Below are 26969 nucleotides of genomic sequence, written 5' to 3'. Positions count from 1 at the left end.
GGTGAGGTTAAAAGTCCCAGTTGAATTTATGTTTGTGTTCCAGAATCAATACTACTGGTAACCCTTATTTAAAGTCTGTTTTGTTTTTAATTTTGTGGTAATAAGGTCAAAGGTCACAGGACCAATTCAAATTTCTATGTTTGAGTTCAAGATAACTCAAGAACGAAGAAAGGGATTACAATCAAACTTGTTTGTATATCAAGTCTGTTCTACCTGATACTGATGACATCATTTTAGTGCCGTATCGATACCGATACTGTTACTATATCAAATCCATCGGCCGGCCTTAAATCAAAATTGAGCAGCGGCAGACTTTGTGGTATCGACTCGGTATCATCGCGAAATGACTCATTTCCAACACTAGTTATTAGACGTCAATTAATCATCGAGCTATGGAGTGATATCTGATTGGGAATGACTGCAATCTGCTGCCTGCGCATTAGAGTAAATCAATCTAGTGAATCCAATTCTCTCACGCTGGCGTCCACCTACTGCTGTTCTCGCTCGAGCAAGTGGGAAACACCTTTCGAGGGAGATGCTCACCATGTGATTTACGGTGGAGAAAAGCCCTTCCGCAGCAACAGGACGGTGGTAACTTTTCAAGCTAGAAAGGCGCTCTTATTACACCTTAGATTGCGGCAATTTCTTTTACTGCCTCTCTCCTTTGCCGACTGGCTACCGTGACAATTTTGTCCGGGAATCAGAAGAAATGCAATGGAGAAGAAATGAGGAGGAGAGTCAATGGTCACAAAAAAAAAAACACAATGCAACCAAATGACTTTATCACTAGTAGATCCGTTTGAAACGGTAGGCTGGCAGCGAATGGACAAGCATCAGTGTCAGACAATGAGATCCGTTTACTTTCGTGAAACGCTCTCGCACGTGCTCTTGTGGTTTTTGGCTCACATACCTTACTAAAAGTCACAACAGAAACCCTGCCACAGACTACATAATTGAAGTGGTCCCAAATACAGTGCACATTACTGACTCATACAATTCACTGAAAATAAAATCAAAAGCACAATATACTAAAATGCCTTCGTAGGGGCATTCCCTTTTAAGCACAAAGCATGGCAATTGGCAAATCATTCTTTTCTGAAGTGAGCGAGAATGAGATCACATTGTTTCTAGAATAAGTGAAATATTAATATGTTCCGATCCGATCACGTGATCGGAAATCGGGCCGGACGCGCCATTTTTCAGGGGATCAGAATCGGCTGAAAAGGATCGGCTTTTTAATTAAAGAAATACAGTAGTATGAAAAAGTATCGGAACCTTTTTGAATTTCTCACATTTCTGCATAAAATCACCATCAAATAATCTTTGTCAAAACCACATAGATGTAAAAACAGTGTCAGCCTTAACTAAAAACGCTCAAACATTCATAAGTTTTCATATTTTAATGAGGATAGCATGCAAAAAATGAGTGAAGGGGGAAAAATAAGTAAGTGAACCCTCTGCCTACAGAGACTTTAAGAGCAATTGAAACCCATTTTTACCAAACAATATAAGTCAGGTGTGTGTGCCCGATTACTGATGAGTGGTTTATAGCCAGGGGTGCACATAAGTGGTCCGCATGCGCGCATGCGTACTGAATGTAGACAAACGCGCTGGCTCTCAACGGCTTCCATACGCTTTTGCGTACCGATGGCTGACAACTGTATTTGCGGCGGACACGAGAAAATAACTTCTCAAAATGTCAAAGAGGCAGGCCCCACTGAGTAATTATTTCCGTGTTCCCCCACCCCTGTCAAAAGACAGACAGACGACAGAGACGTCACCGGAGCTACCGGAAAAAAGGACTTTTGCTGAAAAGTGGCTGCAGGAGGTACCATGGCTAGAAGCAAATGATGCTCGCACGGAAATGTGGTGCAACATTTGCCGTGAGAATCCCAAAGTCGTTAATAAGAGCAGCACATTTTATGTAGGGTCAAAGAATTTTAGCCATCCAAACTTTGAAAAGCACGAAAAAAACAGAGAGCATGTGGCAATTAAGCAAACTATCGATGTCAGGCAGGACCCCACTCGCCCTATGGACAAGTGGTGGAAAAAAGTTATTGAAGAGCGCCATGCACTGACAAACGTGTTTTTGCTCGCATTTCACAGAGCTAAACATGCACGTTCAATGAGGTCTTATGAGGAGGACATCCCACTTTTACAAAGGCTTGGAGTTAATGTGGGAGCCGCATATGAATCCCCTTTATTTTGAATTAGTGCTTTTATGTTTATTTCTTTACATTTCACCTCAAAGTAATGGCAATTTTGTTGTGCCAGTTGATGTTAATCAAGCGTTAATTGTTTATATAATTAATTAAAGGTAATTGGCTCTAAGTAAAGCTTGTCATAATTTTATCGCATCAGGCGAGTCGGCTCTCAAGCTCAATGAGGACCAAGTCACATCTCCAGGTCCTCCTCTGAGAACCTGGGCAAAAAAAATATGAGCGCCCGTTTATAGCTGCCCTGCCCACTATAAAACGCACTTAGTAAGAAATGTTTTGAGGAAAAACACTGTCTGATGTGCATCATGACTCGGTCAAAAGAGCTGTGTGAAGACCTGCGATTAAGGATTGTTTATTTGTATAAAGCTGGGAAAGGATACCAAACCATCTCTAAAAGTCTGAGCTTTGTCAAAATCACACAGATGAAAAAACAGTGTCTGCTTTAACTAAAACCACCCAAACATTTATAGGTTTTCATATTTTAGTGAGGATAGTATGCAAACAATGACAGAAGGGGGAAAAAAATAAGTAAGTGAACTCTTTGCCTAAGGAGACTTAAAGCACAGTTTAAAGCAATTTTACTACACAATTTAAGTCAGGTGTGTGCCCAATCACTGATGAGTGGTTTAAAGCTGCCCTGCCCACTATAAAACACACATCTGGTAAGAAATGTCTGGATGTTCATCAATCAACAGTCAGAGAAGTGGTCTACAAATGGAGAGACTTGGCACTGTTACTCCTCTCCCAAGGAGTGGCCTTCCACCAAAGATGACGCCAAGAGTTCAGCACAGAACACTCAGAGAGGTAAAAAAAGAACCCTAGCATGTCTGCTAAAGACTTACAAAAATCACTGGCACAGTCCAATATCTCCTAACCCTGTGCACAAATCAACTGTATCTAAAACTATGGCCAAGAATGGTGTTCCTATGAGGACAATATGGAGGAAGCCACTGCTGCAGAAAAAAACCTTGTTGCTTGTTTAATATTCGCAAAAAGACACTTGGACACTCCACAGAAGTTATTTTGTGGACTGATGAAACCAAAGTTGAATTGTTTGGGAGTAACACACAACTTCATGTGTGGAGGAAAAATGGAACAGCTGACCAACATCAACACATCATCCCCACTGTGAAGTATGATGGAGGAAGCATCTTGATTTGGGGCTGTTTTGCTTCCTCAGGGCCTGAACAACTTGCAATCATTAACGGAAGAATAAATTCAAAAGTTTTGCAGGAAAACCTGAGGAAGTCTGTCAGACAGTTGAAGCTAAAAAGAGGATGGATGCTGCAACAAGACAATGATCCGAAACATAGAAGTAAATCAACTTCAGAATGGTTTCAGAACAACAAAGTACACGTTCTGGAGTGGCCAAGTCGAAGTCCAGACTTGAACCCCACTGAGATGCTGTGGCATGACGTAAAAACAGTGATTCATGCCAGATATCCCAGGTATCTGACTGAACTACAGCTATTATGCAGAGAATGGGCCAAGATTAGTCCTCCAGACTGATCTGCAGCTACAGAAAGTGTCTGGTTGAAGTTATTGCTGCCAAGGAAGGGGGGGTGGCACAAAATATTAAATGTGATGGTTCACTTACTTATTTTTTCCCCTCTCTGTCATTGTTTGCATACTATCCTCATTAAAATATGAAAACTATATAAATGTTTGGGTGGCTTTAGTTGAAGCAGACACTGTTTTTTCATCTGTGTGGTTTTGACAAAGATCAGATCACATTTGATGGTGATTTTATGCAGAAATGTGAGAAATTCCTAAAGGTTCACATAGTTGTTCATACCACTGTATGTATCTCTTTCTAATGCTCATACGGAATAAATATACTGAACACACCAAAAAGTTCCATGTATTGTATCCATACTTGCACACATTATGAGTAAATATGAATTACAGTGATCCCTCGTTTTTCGCGCTTAATGCCACCCCCCAGCCTGCTTCACACACACACACACACGCACACACACACACACACAATAATCGAAATCCGCGAAGTAGAGGCAAAGCTTATTTACTGTTCTTATTTTTTATTTTTGTTGTTGTTGTTGTTATTGTTGCTTTTGTTTTTGTATGTTCGATATATTTCTTCATATAGCATTGTAATGATACATATAAGACCTGTTTTCCCTTTTTTTCCCACAGTATAATTTAAATTGAAAAAAAAAAGATAAAAAAACATGTTACTGTCCCACTGAATTCATACACAAGAATAACGTAGCAAAATGCTCGTCTTCTTTCAATGCTTCATTAAGTGAGTACACTCAAATCCGCTCATGCTCCTTACTAACATACACACAAAGAGTCGCCACAACCCACTACCACTAGTGTTGAACAAACTCAACGAGCTCATAGGTTTGGTGGTGCCTTTCAAGGTAGGCGCTGCCAAGCTTCTCTGGCAAGATCAAAGTTTCAGAGCTGTCACTCACCATTACCTTAACAAGCAGCGGCTTGGTGAGCAAGAAAAGCAGCAGGAGGGAGAGGGGAGAGGCTGTGCGTGATCAGATCGGGACATCTCTAGAAAATACTGTATTCATTTATTTATTTTTTAATTGAAAATGAATCCGCAATGAACTGAGGGCGCAAAGATTGGAGCGTGAATTAGCGAGGGATCACTGTATTATAAACTGGTCCATTTTGCAGGATAATCTGTGTATTGCTTTGTTGACCAAAACCAGCACTGAACAAAGATGGGACCTTGCCCCCGTCCTAGAAACCAATGAAACACTCCCACGTGCACAGGTGTAGTAACTCTCGCTCACGCCTGCTCCCATCGGACACGTATTTCCACCGAGGAGTCAGAGTTTAAAGCGAGGCTGGCGTAATCCGGATTGAAACAAGTCGTGACATTTGTCTCCGGTTGGCGGGCCCGCAGAGAGGTCATTAAGCGTCCTACCTGCAGAGGTTTCTATAGAAACAGTCACTAGGGCGGAGAGCGCTCCGGCACTCACCTTTGAGCCCACCCGCCCGCCCTGCTGGCCGGGTAAACAACTGTCTCGCTTTGCTGGGATATTTGACTTTCAGAGCAGCTCGTTAGGCGACCCGAAGCAGGCTCGCTATGTTCTTGAACACGGCCTCCCCCCGGAGATCCTTCAGCATCCCCATTAACATCAACCTGCAGGGCGCTCGCAGGCGCCAGACACGGTAGGAGGACCGCTCGTTCGCCCGCTCGCCTACGCATCATGGCCTAATCGATGAGATTTGGGGCGTGACTTCTGACATTCCGCAGAGGCCTTAGATTTCAAAACTGGGATTCACTATTGATTCCCGTCACCTCTTTATCAGTCCGGATATGTCTTGAGGAAAAGGTCAACATTGCCGTGACAAAAATATATAGTGTATTTTCCGGACTATAAGTCACACTTTCCCCCCCCAAAATTCGAACCACCCTATAGCAAAATTTGGTAACTTTTCATCCTTGATCAAATATTTTCATAACATTTGTGATGATTTGTCCACTGACAACTAGTTGAATGACCAAAGCTGGGTAGAGTAGCCAAAACCTTTACTCTAGTAAGAGTAGCATTTCTTCAAAATAACATTACTCAAGTAAAAGTAGTAGTCAACCAAAACATGTACTCATGTACAAGTAAAAAAAGTATTTGGTGGAAAGAATACTCAAGTATTTAGTAATGTTGTCACTGCTTACGTTGTTTGATTTTTTAAAAATTTTTTTAACAATGGTATTTTTTTTTTCTCAGCACACTTATCTACATAAACTGTTATTATTATGCTTTAAAGGGATCCTCGGTTTTTAAGACAAGTAATTCTTAAAAGATACATGTTAGTATGAGTTATAATCATTTGATATTAAAACCCCTCTTAATGTTTTTGTTTTAATAAAGTTGCTAAAATTATTTGAAGTGATAGGTCGCCATTCTTGTTACGTCGCAGTGCGTGACGTCACTGGTCCCGTTGCCGAAATTCCAGCGTGTCACTCGTCAGTTCTACCCTTCCTATTTGAACCAGATCTGAAAAGTGAAGAGCAGGACAGCACTGTCGGTCGTTCACAAGACGAGCTTCAGGGAAAAATGCGTGCAGCAAATACCTGATAAGACAAAAGTTGGGCAAAACTGGTGATGCGAGAGAGTCCCGTTGGGAAGTCCGGTTGGGAGCGAGAGTGTATGCTGTCCGGTTTTATTAGCAGATATTCAAGGTAAGCACATTGCCTTTTCAAACTTATCCCAATATATTTATGTAGATTGTTAGCATCCAGAACTGTCGTGTGCTTACAGTACAGGCCAAAGAGCACACCTTGTGTAATCCATGTCTTGTACATTGTAACGCGTGGTAGCTAGGATACGTGTATAAAAGTACCAAAAAAGGGGAGAAGCTTTCACTTATGCACATTTATTCACAAAAAATAATATTTCTACCTTGACCACTCTTCACTCGGGAGCTCAGCAGTACGCAAACACACGTTCCCTGACGAACTCCAACATTGTTGTAAGGTCCACGTCAGAGTCACTGTCGTCACTGTAGCGTGCCATAGTGCTTTAATTATTTAGTATGATTTGGGGAAAACTCCCACGAAGAATAGTCAAGAAAAAGGATAGCAAGGGTAATCCAAATCCGCGTTTTTTACTCACTTGAAGATCCAGGAATTAGACCGATGGCAATGTTGCAGCCGCGATCAGGCCGTCGATTCCACAAAATAGACTGATCCGAAAAGCTGCTGTGGGACCGACAAATCCAAAAAATGGACAGATCTAAAACCAATATTGCAGACGCGATGGGACCGTCGGACTGATCCCTTACTTGACTGAGGATCCAGGAAAAATGTTCGGGCGCTAGTTGTAACGCGTGGTGGGTAGGATACGTGCATACAGGGACCAAAAAGGAGGAGAAGCTTCCACTTATGCACATTTATTCACTAAAAATAATAATTCCACCTTGACCACTCACTTCACTCCCCTTGTTTCCATTTGACTGGAAATTGCATCCAAAAGCAGCACATGGTGGCATTTGACTTCGCGAGTTTAGGCAGCAATAAGCAATTGTTGAACACGAAAGATGCCAATGATGTCATCACTGCGAGCCCGCAAACCATGGCGCCAATTAACGGTCAAAATATGGACTAAAAATTATAAAATATTGCCATTGATTTAACATTTTATGTGTTTCTAACAACATATTTTAGTACAAGAGAACAAGTGGTTTATTAGAGCCTTCATGTATTTAAGTTAGAGGATCACTTTAAAGAAGAAGACTATAACCTACTACATAACTCAGCCAAAGAAATACAGACCAAAAAAAAAAAATTACATTCTCACGCGAGTAAAAAATTGGTCCTCTAATGTAGAAAACATATTTCCTATTATGAAACTAAAAAGATCTTACAGTGCTGGTCAAAAGTATTGGCACCCCTGCAATTTTGTCAGCTAATGCTTAATTTCTCCTAACCATTGCAATTACAAATGATTTGGTCGTAATATGTTCGTTTATTTTGCTTGCAATGAAAAAACACAAAAGAGAATGAAAAAAAAAAAAAATGAAACCCTCACTCCAAAAATGGGCCGGACAAAAGTATTGGCACGTTCAGCCTAACACTTGGTAGCACAACCTTTAGACAAAATACTGCTTCCGGTATCCATCAATGAGATTCTTACAATGCTCTGCTGGAATTTTAGACCATTCTTCATTGGCCAACTGCTCCAGGTCTCGGAGATTTTCAGATCTCTCCTCAGGTGTTCTATGGGATTCAGGTCTGGACTCACTTGAGAAGTCTCCAGTGCTTTCTCTCAAACCATTTTCTAGTGCTTTTGGGTCATTGTCCTGCTGGAAGACCCATGACCTCGGAGGGAGACCCAGCTTTCCCACATTATGCTGCAAAATTTGATGGTAGTCTTCAGACTTCATAATGCCATGCACACGGTCAAGCAGTCCAGTGCCAGAGGCAGCAAAGCAACCCCAAAACATCAGTGAACCTCCGCCATGTTTGACTGTGGGGACAAAGTTCTATCTCATTTTTTTCCCTGTAAACTCTATGTTAAAGCCTTTTCCCAAAAAGCTCTACTTTTGTCTCAGCATTCTTCCGAAACGTTTTTGGCTTTCTCAGGTAAGTTTTGGCAAACTCCAGCCTGGCTTTTTTATGTCTCTGGATCACAAGTGGGGTCTTCCTGGGTAGAATCCCTTTTCCTTCAGACATCAACGGATAGTACGGGTTGACACTGTTGTACCCTCGGACTGCGGGACAGCTTAAACTTGTTTGGATGTTAGTCAAGGTTCTTTACCCACCATCCACACAATCTTTCGATGAAATCTCTCGTCAATTTTTCTTTCTCGTCCACATCTGGGGAGGTTAGCCACAGTTTCGTGGGCTTTACACTTATTGACTTGTAGCCTTGAGATTGCCCATGCTTCCTCACAATTTTGCTTCTCAAACCCTCAGACAGTTCTTTGGTCTTCTTTCTTTTCTCTGGGCACAATGTCGTACACACAAGGAAACAGGAAAGAGGTTGAGTCAATGTTCATCCATTTTAAATGGCTGCAAGTTACTGCCATCGCCTGTTATGTGCCACAGGTAAGTAACAGGTGCTATTAATGACACAAATTAGAGAAAGCATCACATGCTTTTTCAAAGGGTGCTAATACTTTTGTCCGGCCCATTTGTAGAGTTTGTGTAAAATGATAATGATTTTTTTTTTCAAGCTCTTGTGCATTTTTTTTAATTGCAAGCAAAATAAATGAAGATATTACCACCAAAGCATTTAGAATTTTTCATATTTTTTCATATTTTTGACCCACCAGCCCGAGTCACCTGATTTGGATCCTTTCACAGATGTTTCTCAACACACTGTAAAACTACAGTGGAGCAGATAACTATTTAGTCAACCACCAATTGTACAAGCTCTCCTACTTGAAAAGATTAGACAGGCCTGTAATTGTCAACATGGGTAAACCTCAACCATGAGAGACAAAATGTGGAAAAAAACAGAAAATCACATTGTTTGATTTTTAAAGAATTTATTTCCAAATTAAAGTGGAAAATAAGTATTTGGTCACCTGCAAACAAGCAAGAATACTGGCTGTCAAAGAGGTCTAACTTCTTCTAACGAGGCTCCACTCGTTACCTGTATTAATGGCACCTGTTTTAAATCATTATCGGTATAAAAGACACCTGTCCACAATCTCAAGCCAGTCACACTTCAAACTCCACTATAGCCAAGACCAAAGAGCTGTCGAAGGACACCAGAGACAAAATTGTAGACCTGCACCAGGCTGGGAAGACTCAACCTGCAATAGGTAAAACGCTTGGTGTAAAGAAATCAACTGTGGGAGCAATTATTAGAAAATGGAAGACATACGTGTCCCCCTGCTGAAGAAAGTACACGTCCAGGCCCGTCTGCGGTTCGCTAGAGAGCATTTGGATGATCCAGAAGAGGACTGGGAGAATGTGTTATGGTCAGATGAAACCAAAATAGAAGTAGAAACACAGGTTCTCGAGTTTGGAGGAGAAAGAATACTGAATTGCATCCGACGAACACCATACCCACTGTGAAGCACGGGGGCTGTTTTTCTGCAAAGGGACCAGGACGACTGATATGTGTAAAGGAAGGAATCAATGGGGCCATGTATCGAGAGAGTTTGAGTGAAAATCTCCTTCCGTCAGCAAGGGCATTGAAGATGAGACGTGGCTGGGTCTTTCAGCATGACAATGATCCCAAACACACAGCCAGGGCAACAAAGGAGTGGCTTCATAAGAAGCATTTCAAGGTCCTGGAGTGGCCTAGCCAGTCTCCAGATCTCAACCCCATAGAAAATCTGTGGAGGGACTTGAAACTCCGTGTTGCCCAACAACAGCCCCAAAACATCACTGCTCTAGAGGAGATCGGCATGGAGGAATGGGCCAAAATACCAGCAACACTTTGTGAAAAGCTTGTGAAGAGATACAGAAAACATTTGGCCTCCGTTACTGCCAACGAACGGTACATAAAAAAGTATTGAGGTGACTTTTGGTATTGCCCAAATACTTATTTTCCACCATAATTTGCAAATAAATTATTTAAAAATCAAGCAATGTGATTTTCTGCTTTTTTTTTTTTTTTTTTTAACATTCTCTCTCTCATGGTTGAGGTTTACCCCATGTTGACAATTACAGGCCTCTCTAATCTTTTCAAGTAGGAGAACTTGCACAATTGGCGGTTGACTAAATACTTATTTGCCCCACTGTATTTGTTTTTTGTTATTTTGGCCGATTATGGCTCTTTCACCATTTTGGGACCCCGACCCCTTGTTTAAGGGAACACTCTCATATACAGAAAGTGCTCTCCCAATCACTACAGAACTCTCCTAACAACCTCTTGAAACCCACTCATACACAGAACTATGGTGCTCTCTCATGTCATTTTGAGAGAAGACTTTCATGGACATGAAATACTCTCACATTCATTCCCTCATGAGCCCGCTACGAAAATGTGCGACTGAAAATATTTGAACAGAAACACGATTAAAATCTCACACAGCAGAAGGACTCCCTCTCACAAACTAGGGTAGGCCAATTTGGATAGCAGCAACATTCTGGATGCGCTGAAGCTTCGCGATCAATTTTTTTTGTCAAGACCTGTAAATACGCTATCCGCTAAACCACTTTCACACACTCGTGAGGCTCAGTCATATTTGGTACTATAGCAATCATGCGCAACAGGGAGCTTCTCCAGCGGGCGGCGGCCCAGGAGAAAGAGGGGAGCCGAGTTCGGGACGGCGCCGGTGAGCGGCCGCTTCGGACCCCCCCGGCGGTGGCGAGCATCGGCGAAGAACGAGCCATCTTATTGGGCTTCGGCATGATGGCCTTCTCTGCGCTCATGTTCTTTGTGGTGGGGATCGCCGTCGTCAAACCGCACCTTAACAGGTAAGCTCGGCGTCCGTTCTCGCAAATTATTAAGACGAGCGTTGCGCCGTATTGGGAGGGCCCCCGATACGGCGTTCGAACACAGGCATCGGGGAGTACTAAGAAATAAAGTGCCGATGACGCTTCGCGATACTTTGAGATTTATGGGGTCAGATTAGTCTCATAAGTACTCGTACATACATTGTGGGATTCGTAAACACATAGCACGCGAAACACACACACATTGTGGGATTCGTACACACATAGCATGCGAACCACACGCAATTGTGGGATTCGTACACACATAGCACGCGAACCACACACATTGTGGGATTCGTAAACACATAGCACGCGAAACACAAACACATTCACCAAATGTGTGTGTGAATTGTTTTACGCGCATTTGCAACGTGCTTCCAATTACAAATTCCCACTTACGAATACAAATTCCCACTTACGAATGTGTGGATCGTTTTGATACCCGTCATGCGCAACTGAGAAGAACACATGCATTTTTTTAACTGGAGCCCGTCTTCAGCCAATCAGACGTCTTCTTCTTAAACAGCCAATCACAAGGGCTGGGCTGTTTCGTTACGTCACTGCTGTGCGCCTTCAAGTCCGGTGTACTGAGTGACAAGTGACAAATGGGGAGCTTTTGTAAAAGTAGGAGCCCCGTTTTTGACAGCTCAACTCGACCGCGGGGACTATCGATGCAAGGTGTCCCGTCGAACAAATGTAGCGTACGTGTAGCATACGTTTAACGGTTTTGCCTTTCTCTGTCATTGACAGCTGAAGACGTCCCATCCATTTTGAGTGGGAGGACCTCCCATGCACTTCAAATGTATTGGATGTCAACTGGTGAAAAACTCATTGAACCGCTCAGCAGAGGGATGATGAGAGCAAGATTAGATGTCTAATACTGTACTATATGTGGCACATTTTTAACAGGCTTTTTTTCCGCTAAATAAGTCTTTTTAAGATTACTTTCTCCATTTCAAGCCTATTTGAAAGTCATACTTGGGAAAATTCAGACTTCTTAATGTATGATTGTGATGTCTATGCTTAAACCAATTTAAGACCATTTTAAAAGGAAAAAAATAGACATTATAAGCCTGTTAAAAATGCTACCTACAGTGACAGTATTTAAAGGATGGTAGTCTATTACGGATATAAAAAAATATATTTTTTGAAAGACTTGGAGCAACAGAGCTTTCTTGCCAAATGAATCACATTTGATACACTTAGGATTTAGAACTCTTTCCTCAAAAAAAAAAAAAAAAAAAAAAAATGGATGCAAGTCAACTCATGCATCTGCATGTTCCATGAGAAAAACAGGATTTAACAAGGAAAATAGATATTAGAGCGCTTATTACACATTTTTCTTTACAAATTTGGAAAAAAAAAAAGGTTTAAGACCTTATTTTTCACATTTTGTGATTCTCTGACAATTGCTCCATATTGCAGGCATTAAGGGGTTAAGACCTGCCACATGAATTTTACTACCTTTTTAAACACTTTTTTTTATTGCGACAAACCTAATAAGTGATCAATGATGGCAAGAGAGGATAAAGCGCAGCAGCAAATCCTCAGATCTGTTCTTTGGATGCCTTTGAAAGTAAATAGTGACATTGAGAGCAATCAGGAGTTCAATTATGTGAGGTGAGGAGACCAAGTAAGTTTTGAGACATTTTTTTAATTTAAATAGACATCTCAGACTCCCAGCCTGTAGGAGGGCACAGGCTAGATCTCCTCGAGCCTTCAGAACTTCGGGAAGGTGGGTCTGGTTGTGCCTGAGATCTCCATTGGCCATATACTCTTCCGCAAACTGAAATGGCATTTTAGGCATTCTGTTACATATCAGTGCTAAACAACAACAGCAGCAAAGTTTTACTGCAGAGACTCCGAAATCTTAAAATCATTACCTTTAATGTGAAAACCCCACAGCTACTGTTGTTCTGCTGCTTGTTATGGGCCACAGTTTTGGTAGTCCAAGTTTCTATTTGGAACTCACGGCCCGCCAACCTCAAGAAGTTCCTAATTATTGTTTTATAAGCAAAACAATGAAGATGAACATTGAACTATTAACTTCCATATTAACATAATACTAGGAATTTAAACTTTCTGAAGCGGTTACCTCCAATTCCGCAAGATTTTGCTCATATTTGTCCTCGTTACTCAAGGGATCGTTGATCACCAGTGTTCTCTTAGAAATGTGGACAATCTATAAAAGGTTAGTTCCTTTGTGTAATTCTGCACAATGACAGATTTATGTAGTTAACTTAATGAAATTGAACTTCTGTATGGCATCAGCTAAATTAATAGCTATATATAATACATTCCAGAATCGGTAGGTCTTAAGAAAATATAAGAAACCCACTAACCACTAAAATCCAATGAGCGCATACAGGACAGGACAGGACAAATACACTTTTTTTTTCAACAGGGAATTTCCTCTGAAGAACATACAATACCAAATTATTGTTATTTTGGGTTACTGGCGTTAAAATAATATAGCTAAATATTGGCATGAAATGGATTACCTTTCTAACAGGCTGAAATTTTCCCAAAAGCAGACTCCCAGCTACCACAGCAGAGAGTTGGTGAATGGGCTCCTGTTAAAAAAAGGGGTAACAACATTACAACTATACTCCGGCAAAAAATAAATGCATTGAGAAAAACTATATCCAGCACTTGGCTGCTGCCTTTCAATGAGGATATGCATGTATGCATCAAATACTTGCATAGCAAAATAAAAAAATTGGCAAAAGGCAAGAATCTTTGTTATTTGCTAAACACTTATTGCTCCCACTGACTTCATCAGACAGCCAGCCGTTGCCTTTTAGCGTATGAAAAGATGTGTCGTATAATTTATACGGTCCAACGACAGCCTCCACCTTGCCTTGATCCTCTGCAGCCCACAGTAATTTAACTGAAAACACAACATTGTTAAATCAAAAAAGTTATTATTTACGGCACTTGACCAGATGACCATCCGGTCAAAATTATCTACTGAATAGGCCAAACCACCAAACAAATCCTGTCGGTCGTTCACCAATTTTGTAAGAGCTGTACGAAGTAGAAGGGTACAATTAGATATACATTTTAGAACACCAACAACAACTTGCCGTTTTATGTTTGCTATTTGTCCTCTCATCCAGCCCATTCGTCTTAGGATGATATGCAGCTGTAACACTCCTTTCAATGCACAGGAGGCACAAAGGTTATCGTTGAGCTGAAAAATTGATACATTGTAAATAAATCCAATTAAAAAAATAAAAAATAAATAAAAAAGGGGGAAAACAACAATGCCAAAATCCCACTGTGAAAATAATTTAATGCATTCAGATACCTAATTGACAAATTCTCTTCCTTGGTCGGACAGGATTCTTTGGGGGCATCTGTGTCTATAAACAATTGAGCAGATACGTTATGCCACTTCTGATGCTGTTTTGGTTTTTAAAGGAAAGGCCTCAACACACTTGGAAAAATAATCGGTGGCAGTAAGAATGTACTGAAAGCCATCCTTGGTTTTTGGGAGAGGCCCAGTCAGGTCTATCCCAACCAACTCCCAAACAGCAGACACCTGTGAAAGGCAAATCCAATATTGAACATATCTCTTACAGCTATTCCTACAAAATCTGAAGAGCACCATGTTTTATCTTTGAAGTTTTTAACTTAATCTGGGTAGATGGCTCCCACCTTGATATGAAGGGAACACATAAAAACCTAATTTTCACGCATGTCCAAATATTAAATACATGCGTGACATTAGACAAAGCTGTTTCCAATTTTTCACGCATGTAATAAAAACCAGAAATACATTTCTTTATTTGATTACACACGGTCAGTATGAAAATATACCTTAATGCTTTGTAATGGCTGTGTCACACACAGCCAAAGAGTTACCAGTCCTCTGACATCCGTCGCATTCAGAGACCTTAAAACAAATCGTCATGAGAAACGGGTCAGGTTAATAAGATCTGAAATAGCTCACCAAAATTAGTTAGTGACAAAATGCAGAAATAAACCATCACATACCCACCAGTCAATGTCCACCGTCATGCCATCCCAATAATTTCTGGAGTACATTGAGGATCTGGTTTTAACAGTGCCTGTGTGTGCACCAATTGAAGCCGAGTGTACTTCATTAAACAGTGATCGTGCTTCTGTTTGGGACTGGATCACATATAAACACAAATACACACAAATAACAATTATATAGCTGTATACACACACACACACACATATATATATATTATAAATAACAGCAACATCACAAATACTTTGCCTACTCACCCTTCAGTTTGAGCTTCTGCATATATCTTCTTAAAGCACATTTCTGAGATTCACTATAAATTAGGGAATTCACCCCTAGACATAAAATTGAAAATCTCCTGGAACCTCTTCTCCATGTTGTACACCAACTGTAAAGCACATGCACAGAAAGACAAATTTGAAAAATGACTTCCAAATACTTTATACATACACTCCCGAAAACAATGATTAGCAGTTAAGCTTTTTTGAAAAATTTTAATATATATAGGACTTAGCCTTCTCCTTCTCAAAATATAATGGCTTAATTGGGTCACTAGCCATATGGTTAATTTCTGTATGATTTCAAGCACGAAACTCCATTAAAACCCAGGTGACCCAAATGTTTAATGCTTATATCATACAATGCTAACTTCCGTACGCTGTTAACCGGCTATAATGTAAAAAAATCTCTCTTGAACAATAACCGAATCGCCATTAAAACTTTGGCGACCAACATGTTTACTGCTTAGACGTTAACTTCATTACGCTTTTGTCTTGCAATATCATCAATATTCCAATTCAGTCTTTCGTGTATATGTATTTGCTTACAGAGGTTAGCGGACAAAACGCACTATACAATGAATATACTTTAGAAATATTACTCCCTTCCAACGACAACAATAGAAGCAAGGAAGCTAGTGTTTACTCCTTATCATGAGACGTTAACTTCGTTACGCTTTCGTCTTGCAATATCAACAATATTCCAATTAAGTATTTCGTGTATATGTAATTGCTTACATAGGTTAGTGGTCAAAAGGCACTATAAAAAGAAAATACTTTAGAAATTTACTTACCCGCACGACAACCGCATGAACTGCGTTGTAGTCTAAAAGGAATCTCCAGCCGGACTTGAAGGCGCACAGCAGTGACGTAACGAAACAGCCCAGCCCTTGTGATTGGCTGTTTAAGAAGAAGACGTCTGATTGGCTGAAGACGGGCTCCAGTTAAAAAAATGCATGTGTTCTTCTCAGTTGCGCATGACGGGTATCAAAACGATCCACACATTCGTAAGTGGGAATTTGTATTCGTAAGTGGTAATTTGTAATTGGAAGCACGTTACAAATGCGCGTAAAACAATTCACACACACATTTGGTGAATGTGTTTGTGTTTCGCGTGCTATGTGTTTACGAATCCCACAATGTGTGTGTGTTTCGCGTGCTATGTGTTTACGAATCCCACAATGTGTGTGGTTCGCGTGCTATGTGTGTACGAATCCCACGATGTGTGTGTGTTTCGCGTGCTATGTGTTTACGAATCCCACAATGTGTGTACGAATCCCACAATGTGTGTGTGTTTCGCATGCTATGTGTTTATGAATCCCACAATGTGTGTACGAGTACTTATGAGACTAATCTGACCCCATAGAGATTGACTTTCCGACCGCTCTTTCCAAGATGGCCACCAGTTCCAAATGAAAAGAGTATTTTTTTTTGCTGAGCCGAGGAGACTTTTCAGAATGTCAAAAATATGAGACTTTTCAAAATGAAGTCTCATATTTTTGACAAACGGGCCAATGCTTTAAATTAGGGCTGTCAACCGATTAAAATTTTTATTCGAGTTAATTACAGCTTAAAAATTTTCATAATTAATCGCAATTCAAACCATCTATAAAATATGCCATATTTTTCAGTAGATTATTGTTGGACTGGAAAGATAAGACACAAGACGGATATATAGACCCTACCCACCGGACGTCACAACTCCGCTCTCCTGAATGGTACCGCCCACTTGTCCGTCAAAACATAGTGTTAACCTGTTACGGCTACGTACATTTCTCCTATTTACGGCGTGTTTTTCTGCTCCTTAACATTAATAATCAAAATGGTGAAGGCGTGTGTGGCTGTTGGTTGCACTAACAGAGAAGATGGAAGGAGAGACTTGAAGTTTTACCGTATTCCGAGGGATCCAAAGAGGAGAGCGAAATGGACGGCTGCAATTCGACGTGAAAACTGGACACCAAAAAATCACCACAGACTATGTAGTAGTCATTTTATATCCGGTAAGATGCATTTAATATATATTTAGAGGGTTTTGGCCTGACAACCACAATTAAGATCATTGCTAGGCTAATCGCCGACAACATACGACGTAGTACGACATAGTTTCAAATTCAAGATGTTTGTGACTTCCCTTTCTTCCACCATCGTTATTTTTTGAATAATATTTAGCTGTACCAAGTGAAAGAAACTGGCCTCGTCTACGGGGCTGACAAATAACCACAATTAAGATCATTGCTAGGCTAATCGCCGACAACATACACGTATGTATGTAGTGAGAGTGCTATCGCTAAACCATATAAACATTAAAAGCCTTAACTCCATTGACAAACGACATGAAATACATTAGACTTGACAGTGGATGTTAGCAATAACAAAAGATTTTGAATTGAAAATTTCCTAACTCACCTTTCCAAGCACAAGATAGATTCCTGCCGAATTTTCGTGGACGAGGACCTGTTTCACCCAACCAGCAACGAAGTATTTATAAGCCTCCAAGCTCTTGAAGTTTTTCAAATTTTCGTGGGAATAGGCTGATTTTGTGTGGACAAGATAATAGTAAATATCAGCGTAGCAGATGTCAGGCAGACAGGGCGAAGACAGTGGGTCGAAAAACATCGATTTGGGCATCAAATATGGATCTGGCGACTGTATAGAACGAAGCTTTTCCACATAACGCCTTTTATGCAACACATCCAGTGAGTTTACGGCATCAGAAAGCACCGGGTCTTCCATGAAATGCATTTTAAATTCCTCGATCAATTGAAAACAATGCTAATACAGAGACAAAATGACGGACAAGTGGGCGGAACCACACAGCGAGCACGTGGTTTTGTGACGTCGGTGGGTAGGGTATATACATTCAACATACGGTACAGAAGTACTGTATTTGTTTATTATAACAATAAATCAACAAGAAGGCATGAACATTAACATTCTGTTAAAGCGATCCATGGATAGAAAGACTTGTAGTTCTTAAAAGATAAATGTACAAGTTATAGAAATTTTAAATTAAAACCCCTCTTAATGTTTTCGTTTTATTAAAATTTGTAAAAAATTTCAATTAAAAAAAAAACAAAAAACTAGTAGCTCGCCATTGTTGATGTCAATTATTACACCATGCTCACTCATGGTACTAACCCATAAAATCAGTTGGACCCAAACGCCAGCAGAGGGCGCCAAACACCAAAAAACAAGCAACAAACGGACATCACACTATACTGTCAATTTAGTCTGTTTGAGCGGGGCATGTGTGTTAATTGCGTCAAATACTTTAACGTGATTAAAAATTAATTACCGCCCGTTAACGCCATAATTTTGACAGCCCTACTTTAAATGTCTTACTGGCCAATATTTGAAGTTTTATGGACACAGATATTGGCATGAGCGTCTACAAAGATGTTAGGAGGGAAAATTATGAAAAATATGTGAGCAAACTTGTGTCCTCTACTAGCAAAAGGGATGAGCGCATGCGCTAAGCTAATGTACTAACGTGTGCCAATGGCGCCGACGGGGGACTCAATCAGGCTTGGTACCAAGTTCAACAAAAGTCAAAAAAACAAACATTTCGGCTTATGAGAGCAGTCTCAAGTTTAATAGGGGTATATTCATATATACGGTCAAGTTTCAAGTCGGACCAAGCCATGAATTGAACAGGTAGTCCCCGGGTTATGAACGAGTTTTGTTTCTACGCTGGCGACGTAACCCGAATTTACGCCTAAGTCGGAATTAAACCTTTAAGTAGCCCAGATAAAGTATTCCAAAAGTATTGTATTTAGTTTCATGATGGAGGATACACTGCCCCCTGGTGGCAGCGTTGGGTCTGGCTGGACTGTCGCCTTGTAGGACTGAGAAGCAGACTCAGACGTCTGACATGGATAAAGGACACTTTGTCCCTACGTCATACATGAGACCACTGATTACATTTGGAGAAAATTAGACAGGTGCTTTTTAGCTTGCATTTATTTACAATCGCTTGCAATGCTTCATATTGAAGAACACATACGAAGGATGGGTGTATTATGGACAATGATTATTCGCACATTGTTTTGAACGTACTTAAAAGGATCCACCAATAGAAAGACTTGTAGTTCTTAAAAGATAAACGTTATTATGAGTTCAAAAAATTTGTTGCTATTTCCCAAAACGAGCGGCAAAAGCAAAATGAACAGGAAAGCAGGATGAGCCGAGATGAGAGAAGGAAAAAAAAGTGCTACACCAGCGAAACGTCCTGAAAGAGGGGAATTTGATACCCAAAGTACTACCGTGCGCTTTCAGCTTGAAATACGCTATGTGGTCAACAGATCTCCTTTGTCCCTGTAAGTTGTTTCAGCTAATATATGTTTGGCAAGTGTTTCAACTAATATATGTTTATGTATGCATTTGGAATTATGTTTACAGCTACAGTTTACGGAGTTACGTGTGAGCCATTTGCTATGAGAATTGATAATACGTTAGCATTCGTAGCATTTGAGCTAGCGGACTTTGGTTAGGCACATTAGGATAATTTAATCTACTAAACTGACATATTAATCAGCTTGAAATACGCTACCTGACTAATGTGGTCAACAGATCTCCTTTGTCCCTGTAAGTTGTTTCAGCTAATATATGTTTATGTATGCATTTGTCATTAAGTTTACGGCTACAGTTTGTGGAGTTACGTGTGAGTGATTTGCTATGAGAATTGTTAATACGGTAGCATTTGTAGCGTTTAAGATGGCGGCTTTTTTTTAGGCAAATTAGGCTAATTTAATGTACTAAATTGACATATTGATCAGACTTGATGAACATTTGAACACCAATTGTTTTGTGTCAAGTGTTATATTTTTAAATACGTGTCATTTTGAACAGAAGTGTACATATGTATGTTACAGCTTTACAAATAGTGAAGGACGTAAATAGTTTCAAAAAACACAACTGCCTTGTTTGCTCTCTGTGAAGCCAAACACTTCATATTAATAGAGTAAAGTAAAAAATATACTGTTAGGTTTATGCCACTAAAAAAAAAAAAAAAAAAAAACGCAGTGTAAATTGAGTACGTCGTAACCCGGGGACTATCTGTATTTTACAATATATCCCGTATGTGCTTTCAAAAAACGTGCTATCAATACAGTATCGGCTTCAGTCAAGCCAAATCGGTATCGGGAACCAGACAATGTTATTGGTTTTGGTTAAGACGAAACCAAAAAGGTAAACAACTCAACCGTTGGGCGAAGATCGCTATGGTCGTACGCGTGTTTGCAACTCAGCCTGTGCAAGAAGCTCTCCCTCCCTCCCTCCGGAGGCTTTGGCTGAACCGGCGCCTCTTGTGCCGCAGTAAGTGGGAGGAGGAGGACAGCTGCGTGCTGCTGCACACTGAAATCTTGGCCGAGCGGGCGGACTGCAGAGGCGTGAGCGGCGTGCCGTGCCTGGCGGTCACCGTCAACCTCAGCCGCGCCAATCGAAAAGCCTTCCTGCACTATGACGAGGAGTCGCTGATGCTTATGCCAAAGGTAAAAATGCTTTGGATCCCAAAAGGCTCCATGCATCATCTGGCCAAGACGCACCAATTAGTTTATCACTTGCAGACGTCCAGTCCGTTTGAAGCGAGAGCCCGGCTGCCGTCCCTCCCGCTTCAAACGGGTTGGACGTCTATCGCCGTCAGTGGAGTTAAGCACACGCACATTAAAATGAGAGTTCTTAAAAACTGCGTCCAAAGTGAAGATGTGTGAATTCTGCATTTGCACCCTGACAACCAAAGATTTGACTGTGGAAATGTCACTGACTGTGACAAACTTTGTCCCTAAGTCACACATGAGACCAATGTTTACATTTGGAGTCAATTACACAGGTGTTTTTTTTTTCTTCCATTTATTTACAAACTTTTGCAGTGCTTCATATCGAAGAACAAATGCCAAGGATGTATTATGGACAATTATTTTTTTCGCACATTGTTATGAATGTATTTAAAGGGATACACTGATAGAAATACTTGTAGTTCTTTAAAGATAAACGTTATATGAGTTACAAGAATTTGATATTGAAACCCCTCTTGATGTTTTCATTTTTATACAATTTGTAAAATTAGTTTAACTAGTAGGTCGCCATTGTTGTTGATGTCACATGGTTACGCTGCTGGGCTTCCAGAGTATGACTCCAGTGACATCAACATGTCATCTGTTCAACTGTTGAAATTCTCGCTGCTTTTAACCAATGAGCGCATGTGTTGGACGTCTTGCTGCATAGAAGGAATGGCGTACCTCATGCAACACATCCCTTTTGCTCATTAATATCCATGACGTTAGCAATTGTCTATACGTTGTATGTTTACATAAATATATTTTCATCTTAAATGAATGCAGAAAATGCACAAATTAGTGTGTAAAGATGCACCAGAATGCAGGAAATTACGTAGTTGATACTCTAAATGTGTGTGTGTCCCCCGGCACTTTTGGTGGGGCCCAAATTGATATCTTTTTATGAGGCCCAAAATCCCTGGCAGCGCCCCTGACCCTGTATTGGGGCATGATCATTGGTTTGAAAATAAATCTATATTTTTAAATGCTCGGTGTAGACATGGCCTAAGTTGCAAGTGGTAACACCTCCTCACTTTGTTTATAATAATAAAGTTTAATACTATGTACATACCACTCCACTGCATACTTCAACCATCTCTGTTTGCTTCTAGACGAAATTCATTTTTAAAAAAACACACGCGCGCACACAAAGCCTTTCATTTTTAAAGAACAGGTCAATTGCTAGCTGTGGTCAGGGTCGGCCCAGCCTATATGCAGACTATGCAGCTTCTTAGGGCCCCTGACCACTAGGGGGCCCCCAATTTGGCAATTGTTTAATTTATATTCTGTTTAGTACAGTTTGCTTTATTTGACTTTTGTGAGTTTTGATACTTGATTGCAAGCTTAAAAAAATAAAAGTCATTCCTTAACTTCTTTCTTTCCTCTTTTAGAAAAAGGTTTGGCGCTAGCTGACATTCTGACATTTGGGGTGAGAAGTTTAAAGTGTGCAGTGCAACAAAATCTGACTAATATACAAAATATGGACGTATGGGTTGGATTGCATGTCACAGTACACTGTGACGAAATGATGGGCCAAAAATATGGGCCCCTTTGCATTATTTTGCTTAGGGCCCCCAAATGGCCTGGGCCGGCCCTGGCTGTGGTAGTGCTTTTTCAGACATTTGAACACCTGCCATCATCATCATCATCATCATCCATAAATCGTTCATTCACACAATCAATGTCGCTGAGAGAATTTGACGGAGCCTTGGGTTGACAGAGTTTTACAAGGGGATGGGCTTTGCCAAAGGTCCATTGAGCCAAGTTCTGTAGTGCATACACTCAATCACACCAGTCTACGGTTTTACGGCACCAAGGTCAAAATAACAGTATGTGATTTTGTATGAATGAGCAACAATGATGGCTGATTCCATTTGCCGCCTGTGCCTTCTCCCTTCTCGCCAGTGTTTCTACATCCCTAAATGTCAAATGGATGAAAGCGAACTCCTAGGCGAAGCCCTGAGGGTGAAAAGCAACTTGGACTCTCAGCTGGGAAGCGGCCGCCGGTGCCTCGCGGACCCGGCCGGGCACCCCGGGGATGTCATCTTGTATCGGAAATACACGCTGAGCGGGAGCCTCTACGCGTTGCTGTGGCCGAGCTTGACGCTGGCCGGCGGAGCCCTGCTGGTGGGCCTGGTCAAAGCCACGCAGCGTCTCGCTCATCTGTCGGCCCGGATGCGAGACGGGACGACGGGGGGGCCGGCGATGGCTAAATTTTACGCGCTCGAGCGAGGGTCGGCCACGTCCTCGCCCATTTGACCACGCTGTCAGAACATAAGCAACCGCTTTAATGAGATCCGTGCGCTGGCGTAGAACCGGAGTCTCCTACTGAGATGCGTTTAGCTTCACTAGAAAGTACTTTCGAACTAAAGTCAATTCAGAGATTTGTTTGAAGGTTATTGCTGAAAACTTGGGACTCGGGGACGTTTAAACTCGTTGGCTATCATTAGAGATGGGTCGCAAGGGACTCATTTTCAGCCCAGGAATGTCATGCCTCACGCCGGCCCACTTTATATCATTTAAAACAGGGATGACCCGATCGCATATTTTGGCACCCGAGTCCAAGTCACCTGATTTTGGGAATCTGCTGATAAAGAGTCACGATCCGATAGCAAAAAAAAAAAAAAATGGCGGAAACCCTCAGGTGACTTGAAGTTCCACTCTGAGACCCTCAATTTGGCCAAATTTCAAAACTGTCCTATAGACCCTACCCACTGACGTCACAAAATCACGTGCTCGCTGTATGGTTCCGCCCCCTTGTCCGTCATTTTGTGTCTGTATTATCAATGGTCTCAATTGATCGAGCAATTTATAATGCATTTCATGGAAGACCCGGTGCTTTCGGATGCCGTAAACTCACTTGATGCGTTGCATAAAAGGCGTTATGTGGAAAAGCTTCAGTTTATCCATTCGCCAGATCCATATTTGATGCCTAAATCGATGTTTTTCGACCCGCTGTCTCCGCCGTATTTGCCTGACATCTGCTAGCTAGCCTGATATGTACAACTATCTTGTCCACACAAAATCAGCCTATTCTCACGAAAGTTTGAAAAACTTTAAGAGCTTGGAGGCTTATAAATACTTCGTTGCCGGTTGGGTGAAACAGGTCCTCGTCCACGAAAATTCGGCAGGAATCTATCTTGTGCTTGGAAAGGTGAGTTACGAAATTTTCAATTCAAAATCTTTTGTTCTTGCTAACATCCACTGTCAAGTCTGATGTATTTCATGTCGTTTGTCAATGGAGTTAGGGCTTTTAATGTTTATATGGTTTAGCGATACGTGTATGTTGTCGGCGATTAGCCTAGCAATGATCTTAATTGTGGTTGTCAGCCCAAAACCCTCTAAATATATATTAAATGCATCTTACCAGATATAAAATGACTACTACATAATCTGTGGTAATCGTTTGGAGCCCAGTTTTCTCGTCGAATTGCAGCAGCCCATCTCGCTCTCTTCTCTCCGGGTCTCTCGGAATCCGGTAGAACTTCAAGTCTCTCCGTCTTCTCCGTCTATCTTCTCTGTTATTGCAACCGACCGCCACACACGCCTTCACCATTTTGATTATTAATGTTAACGAGCAGAAAAACACGTCGTAAATAGGAGGAATGTACGTAGCCGTAACAGGTAAACATGATGTGTTGACGGACAATTGGGCGGCACCAGTCAGGAGGAAGGAGTTGTGACGTCATGTGGGTAGGGTCTATATGCATGTGTGATACTTCATTGGAAAGCTTAAAATCTCTTTTCTGGGGGACGAAATTTTTTGAAAAGGAGGACATTTAAAAAAAAAAAAAAAAAAGTTTTTTTTTCTTTAAACCCTAAACCAGGGGTCGGCAACCCAAAATGTTGAAAGAGCCATATTGGACCAAATATTAAATAATATATACCGTATTGGCCCGAATATAAGATGGCCCTTATTATAAGACGACCCCCTCTTTTTCAAGACTCAAGTTTGAAAAAAAGACTTTTTGAACACCAAATTAATTTTTATACAAAAAATAATTACAGTACATCCCAAACAAATGATTATAACAATATATTTGACAGAAAAAGCATGTTATATTGCCTCATTCAAATCTTAAAATCTGAACATTTAAATATGTCAAGTAAAGTGCAATCACATTGGTAAATGAATGGCTTCTGGTTTTTGAAATGTAAATAAACCAATCTATTGTGATAAAACAACCATCAACCATCAAAATCTAACTAACTGTAGTCGTGAAACAAATCTGAATAAGGAAAAACTTGCAATAAAATAATGCAAACTTGCTAGTAGCTTAGATCTGTCATGACAGAACAGCTTCAATGATATCTGGCGCCATCTAGCGTCGTGAATGAGTAGAGTAGCTGAGATCTGTCATGACAGAACATCACTTCAATGATATCTGGCGTCATCTTGCGTCGTGAATGGGTATAATGTCTAGACCTCGAACACAAGACAACCCCCTCTTTTTCAATCTCATTCCAATGCAAAAAACACCGTCTTATATTCGGGCCAATACGGTATTCTTCCAAAACATTTTTGGCTTTCTCAGGTAAGTTTTGGCAAACTTCAGCCTGGCTCTCTGGGTCAGAAGTGGAGTCTTCCTGGGTATCCTACCATATAGTCCCTTTTCATTCAGACACCAACGGATAGTACAGCTTGACAGCGTTGTACCCTCGGACTGAGGGACAGCTTGAACTTGTTCGGAGGTTAGTCGAGGTTAATTATCCAACATATGCTCTTTTGTTGATATCTCTCGTCAAGTTTTCTTTTCCGTCCACATCTAGGGAGGTTAGCCACAGTGCCGCCGGCTTTACACTTATTGATGACACTGCGCACAGTAGACACCGGAAAATTCCGGTCTTTGGAGATGGACTCGTAGCCTTGAGATTGCCCATGCTTCCCCACAATTTTGCTTCTGAAGTGCTCGGACAGCTCTTTGGTCTTTTATCTTTTCTCCATGCTCCATGTGGTACACATAAGGAAACAGGACAGAGGTTGAGTCAAATTTAATCCATTTTAACTGACTGCAAGTGTGATTTTGAAATTTTAGAAATTTGAGAAGCGTCACATGATTTTTCCAAAGGGTGCCAATACTTTTGTTGGGCCCATTTTTAGAGTTTTGTGTGAAATGATAATGATTATTTTTTTTCCCATTCTCTTTTGTGTTTTTTCACTGCAAGCAAAATAAATGAAGATATTGCAACCAAAGCATTTGTTATTGCAATCATTTTCATGGAGAAATTGAGCATTATCTGACAGAATTGCATGGGTGCCAATTAGGGTTGTTCCGATCATGTTTTTTTGTTCCCGATCCGATCCCGATTGTTTTAGTTTGAGTATCTGCCGATCCCGATATTTTCCGATCCGATTGTTTTGTTTTGTTTTTTTTGCTCCCGATTTAATTCCAATCATTCCCGATAATTTTTCCCGATCATATACGTTTTGGCAATGCATTAAGAAAAAAATGAATAAAACTCGGCCGAATATATACATTCAACATACAGTACATAAGTACTGTATTTGTTTATTATGACAATAAATCCTCAAGATGGCATTTACATTAACATTCTTTCTGTGAGAGGGATCCACGCATAGAAAGACTTGTGACTTTGTGTATTGTGACTAAATATTGCCATCTAGTGTATTTGTTGAGCTTTCAGTAAATGATACTGCAGCCACGCCCCAATGCATGATGGGAAGTGGAACCATGATGGCGACGTATATATTAATAGCGTTAAATATTTTAACGTGACACATTTTCAAATAAATTAATTGCCGCCGTTATCGGGATATTTTTGATAACCCTACATTAAGCCTAAAGACTCTGGATGAGTGCAACATATTATGTCTGTCACGTTAAATACAATTAGAAAGTGATTTAATTAAAATATATACTGTATAAATATATTTTTAAAAGGCATGGCCAATATTTTTTTGCCGATTCCGATACTTTGAAAATGACATGATCGGACCCGATCGATTGGCATCTCTAGTGCTAATACTTTTGGCCAGCACTGTACGCTCGTCCGTGGTCACCATATATGTGCAAGCGCATAGCA

At 40.7% G+C, this 26969-nt stretch overlaps 1 protein-coding gene and 2 long non-coding RNA genes across 11 annotated transcripts; 2 read left to right on the top strand and 1 right to left on the bottom strand.

Moving 5' to 3' along the window:
• Positions 1-5286: 5286 nt before the first annotated feature.
• kcnmb3 (potassium calcium-activated channel subfamily M regulatory beta subunit 3) lies at positions 5287-25993 on the top strand. Its single transcript, XM_057858228.1, has 4 exons — positions 5287-5372; positions 10876-11079; positions 20687-20861; positions 22830-25993. The coding sequence occupies exons 1-4, from the start codon at positions 5287-5289 to the stop codon at positions 23181-23183; spliced, it is 819 nt and encodes a 272-aa protein (XP_057714211.1). The 3' UTR covers positions 23184-25993.
• On the top strand, positions 11398-14179 carry LOC130930342 (uncharacterized). Its single transcript, XR_009067040.1, has 2 exons — positions 11398-11775; positions 11848-14179. It is a non-coding gene; the product is annotated as an uncharacterized LOC130930342 (long non-coding RNA).
• Positions 12732-16313, bottom strand: LOC130930341 (uncharacterized). 9 transcript variants are annotated; one of them, XR_009067033.1, is made up of 12 exons: positions 16167-16313; positions 15355-15482; positions 15097-15234; positions 14920-14995; positions 14538-14641; positions 14408-14462; positions 13872-14290; positions 13599-13670; positions 13440-13511; positions 13193-13279; positions 12981-13092; positions 12732-12883 (listed from the first exon to the last, which is right to left on the bottom strand). It is a non-coding gene; the product is annotated as an uncharacterized LOC130930341 (long non-coding RNA). The 9 variants fall into 9 exon arrangements; XR_009067036.1 differs by having other exon boundaries at positions 13193-13308; positions 13599-14290; XR_009067031.1 differs by having other exon boundaries at positions 13599-14290.
• Positions 25994-26969: the final 976 nt, after the last annotated feature.

This window comes from Corythoichthys intestinalis, chromosome 14 (genome assembly GCF_030265065.1).
Source record: "Corythoichthys intestinalis isolate RoL2023-P3 chromosome 14, ASM3026506v1, whole genome shotgun sequence".
Classification (NCBI taxonomy): domain Eukaryota; kingdom Metazoa; phylum Chordata; class Actinopteri; order Syngnathiformes; family Syngnathidae; genus Corythoichthys; species Corythoichthys intestinalis.
Note: the sequence above shows the minus strand (reverse complement) of the source record. Positions and strands in the feature narration are given on the sequence as shown.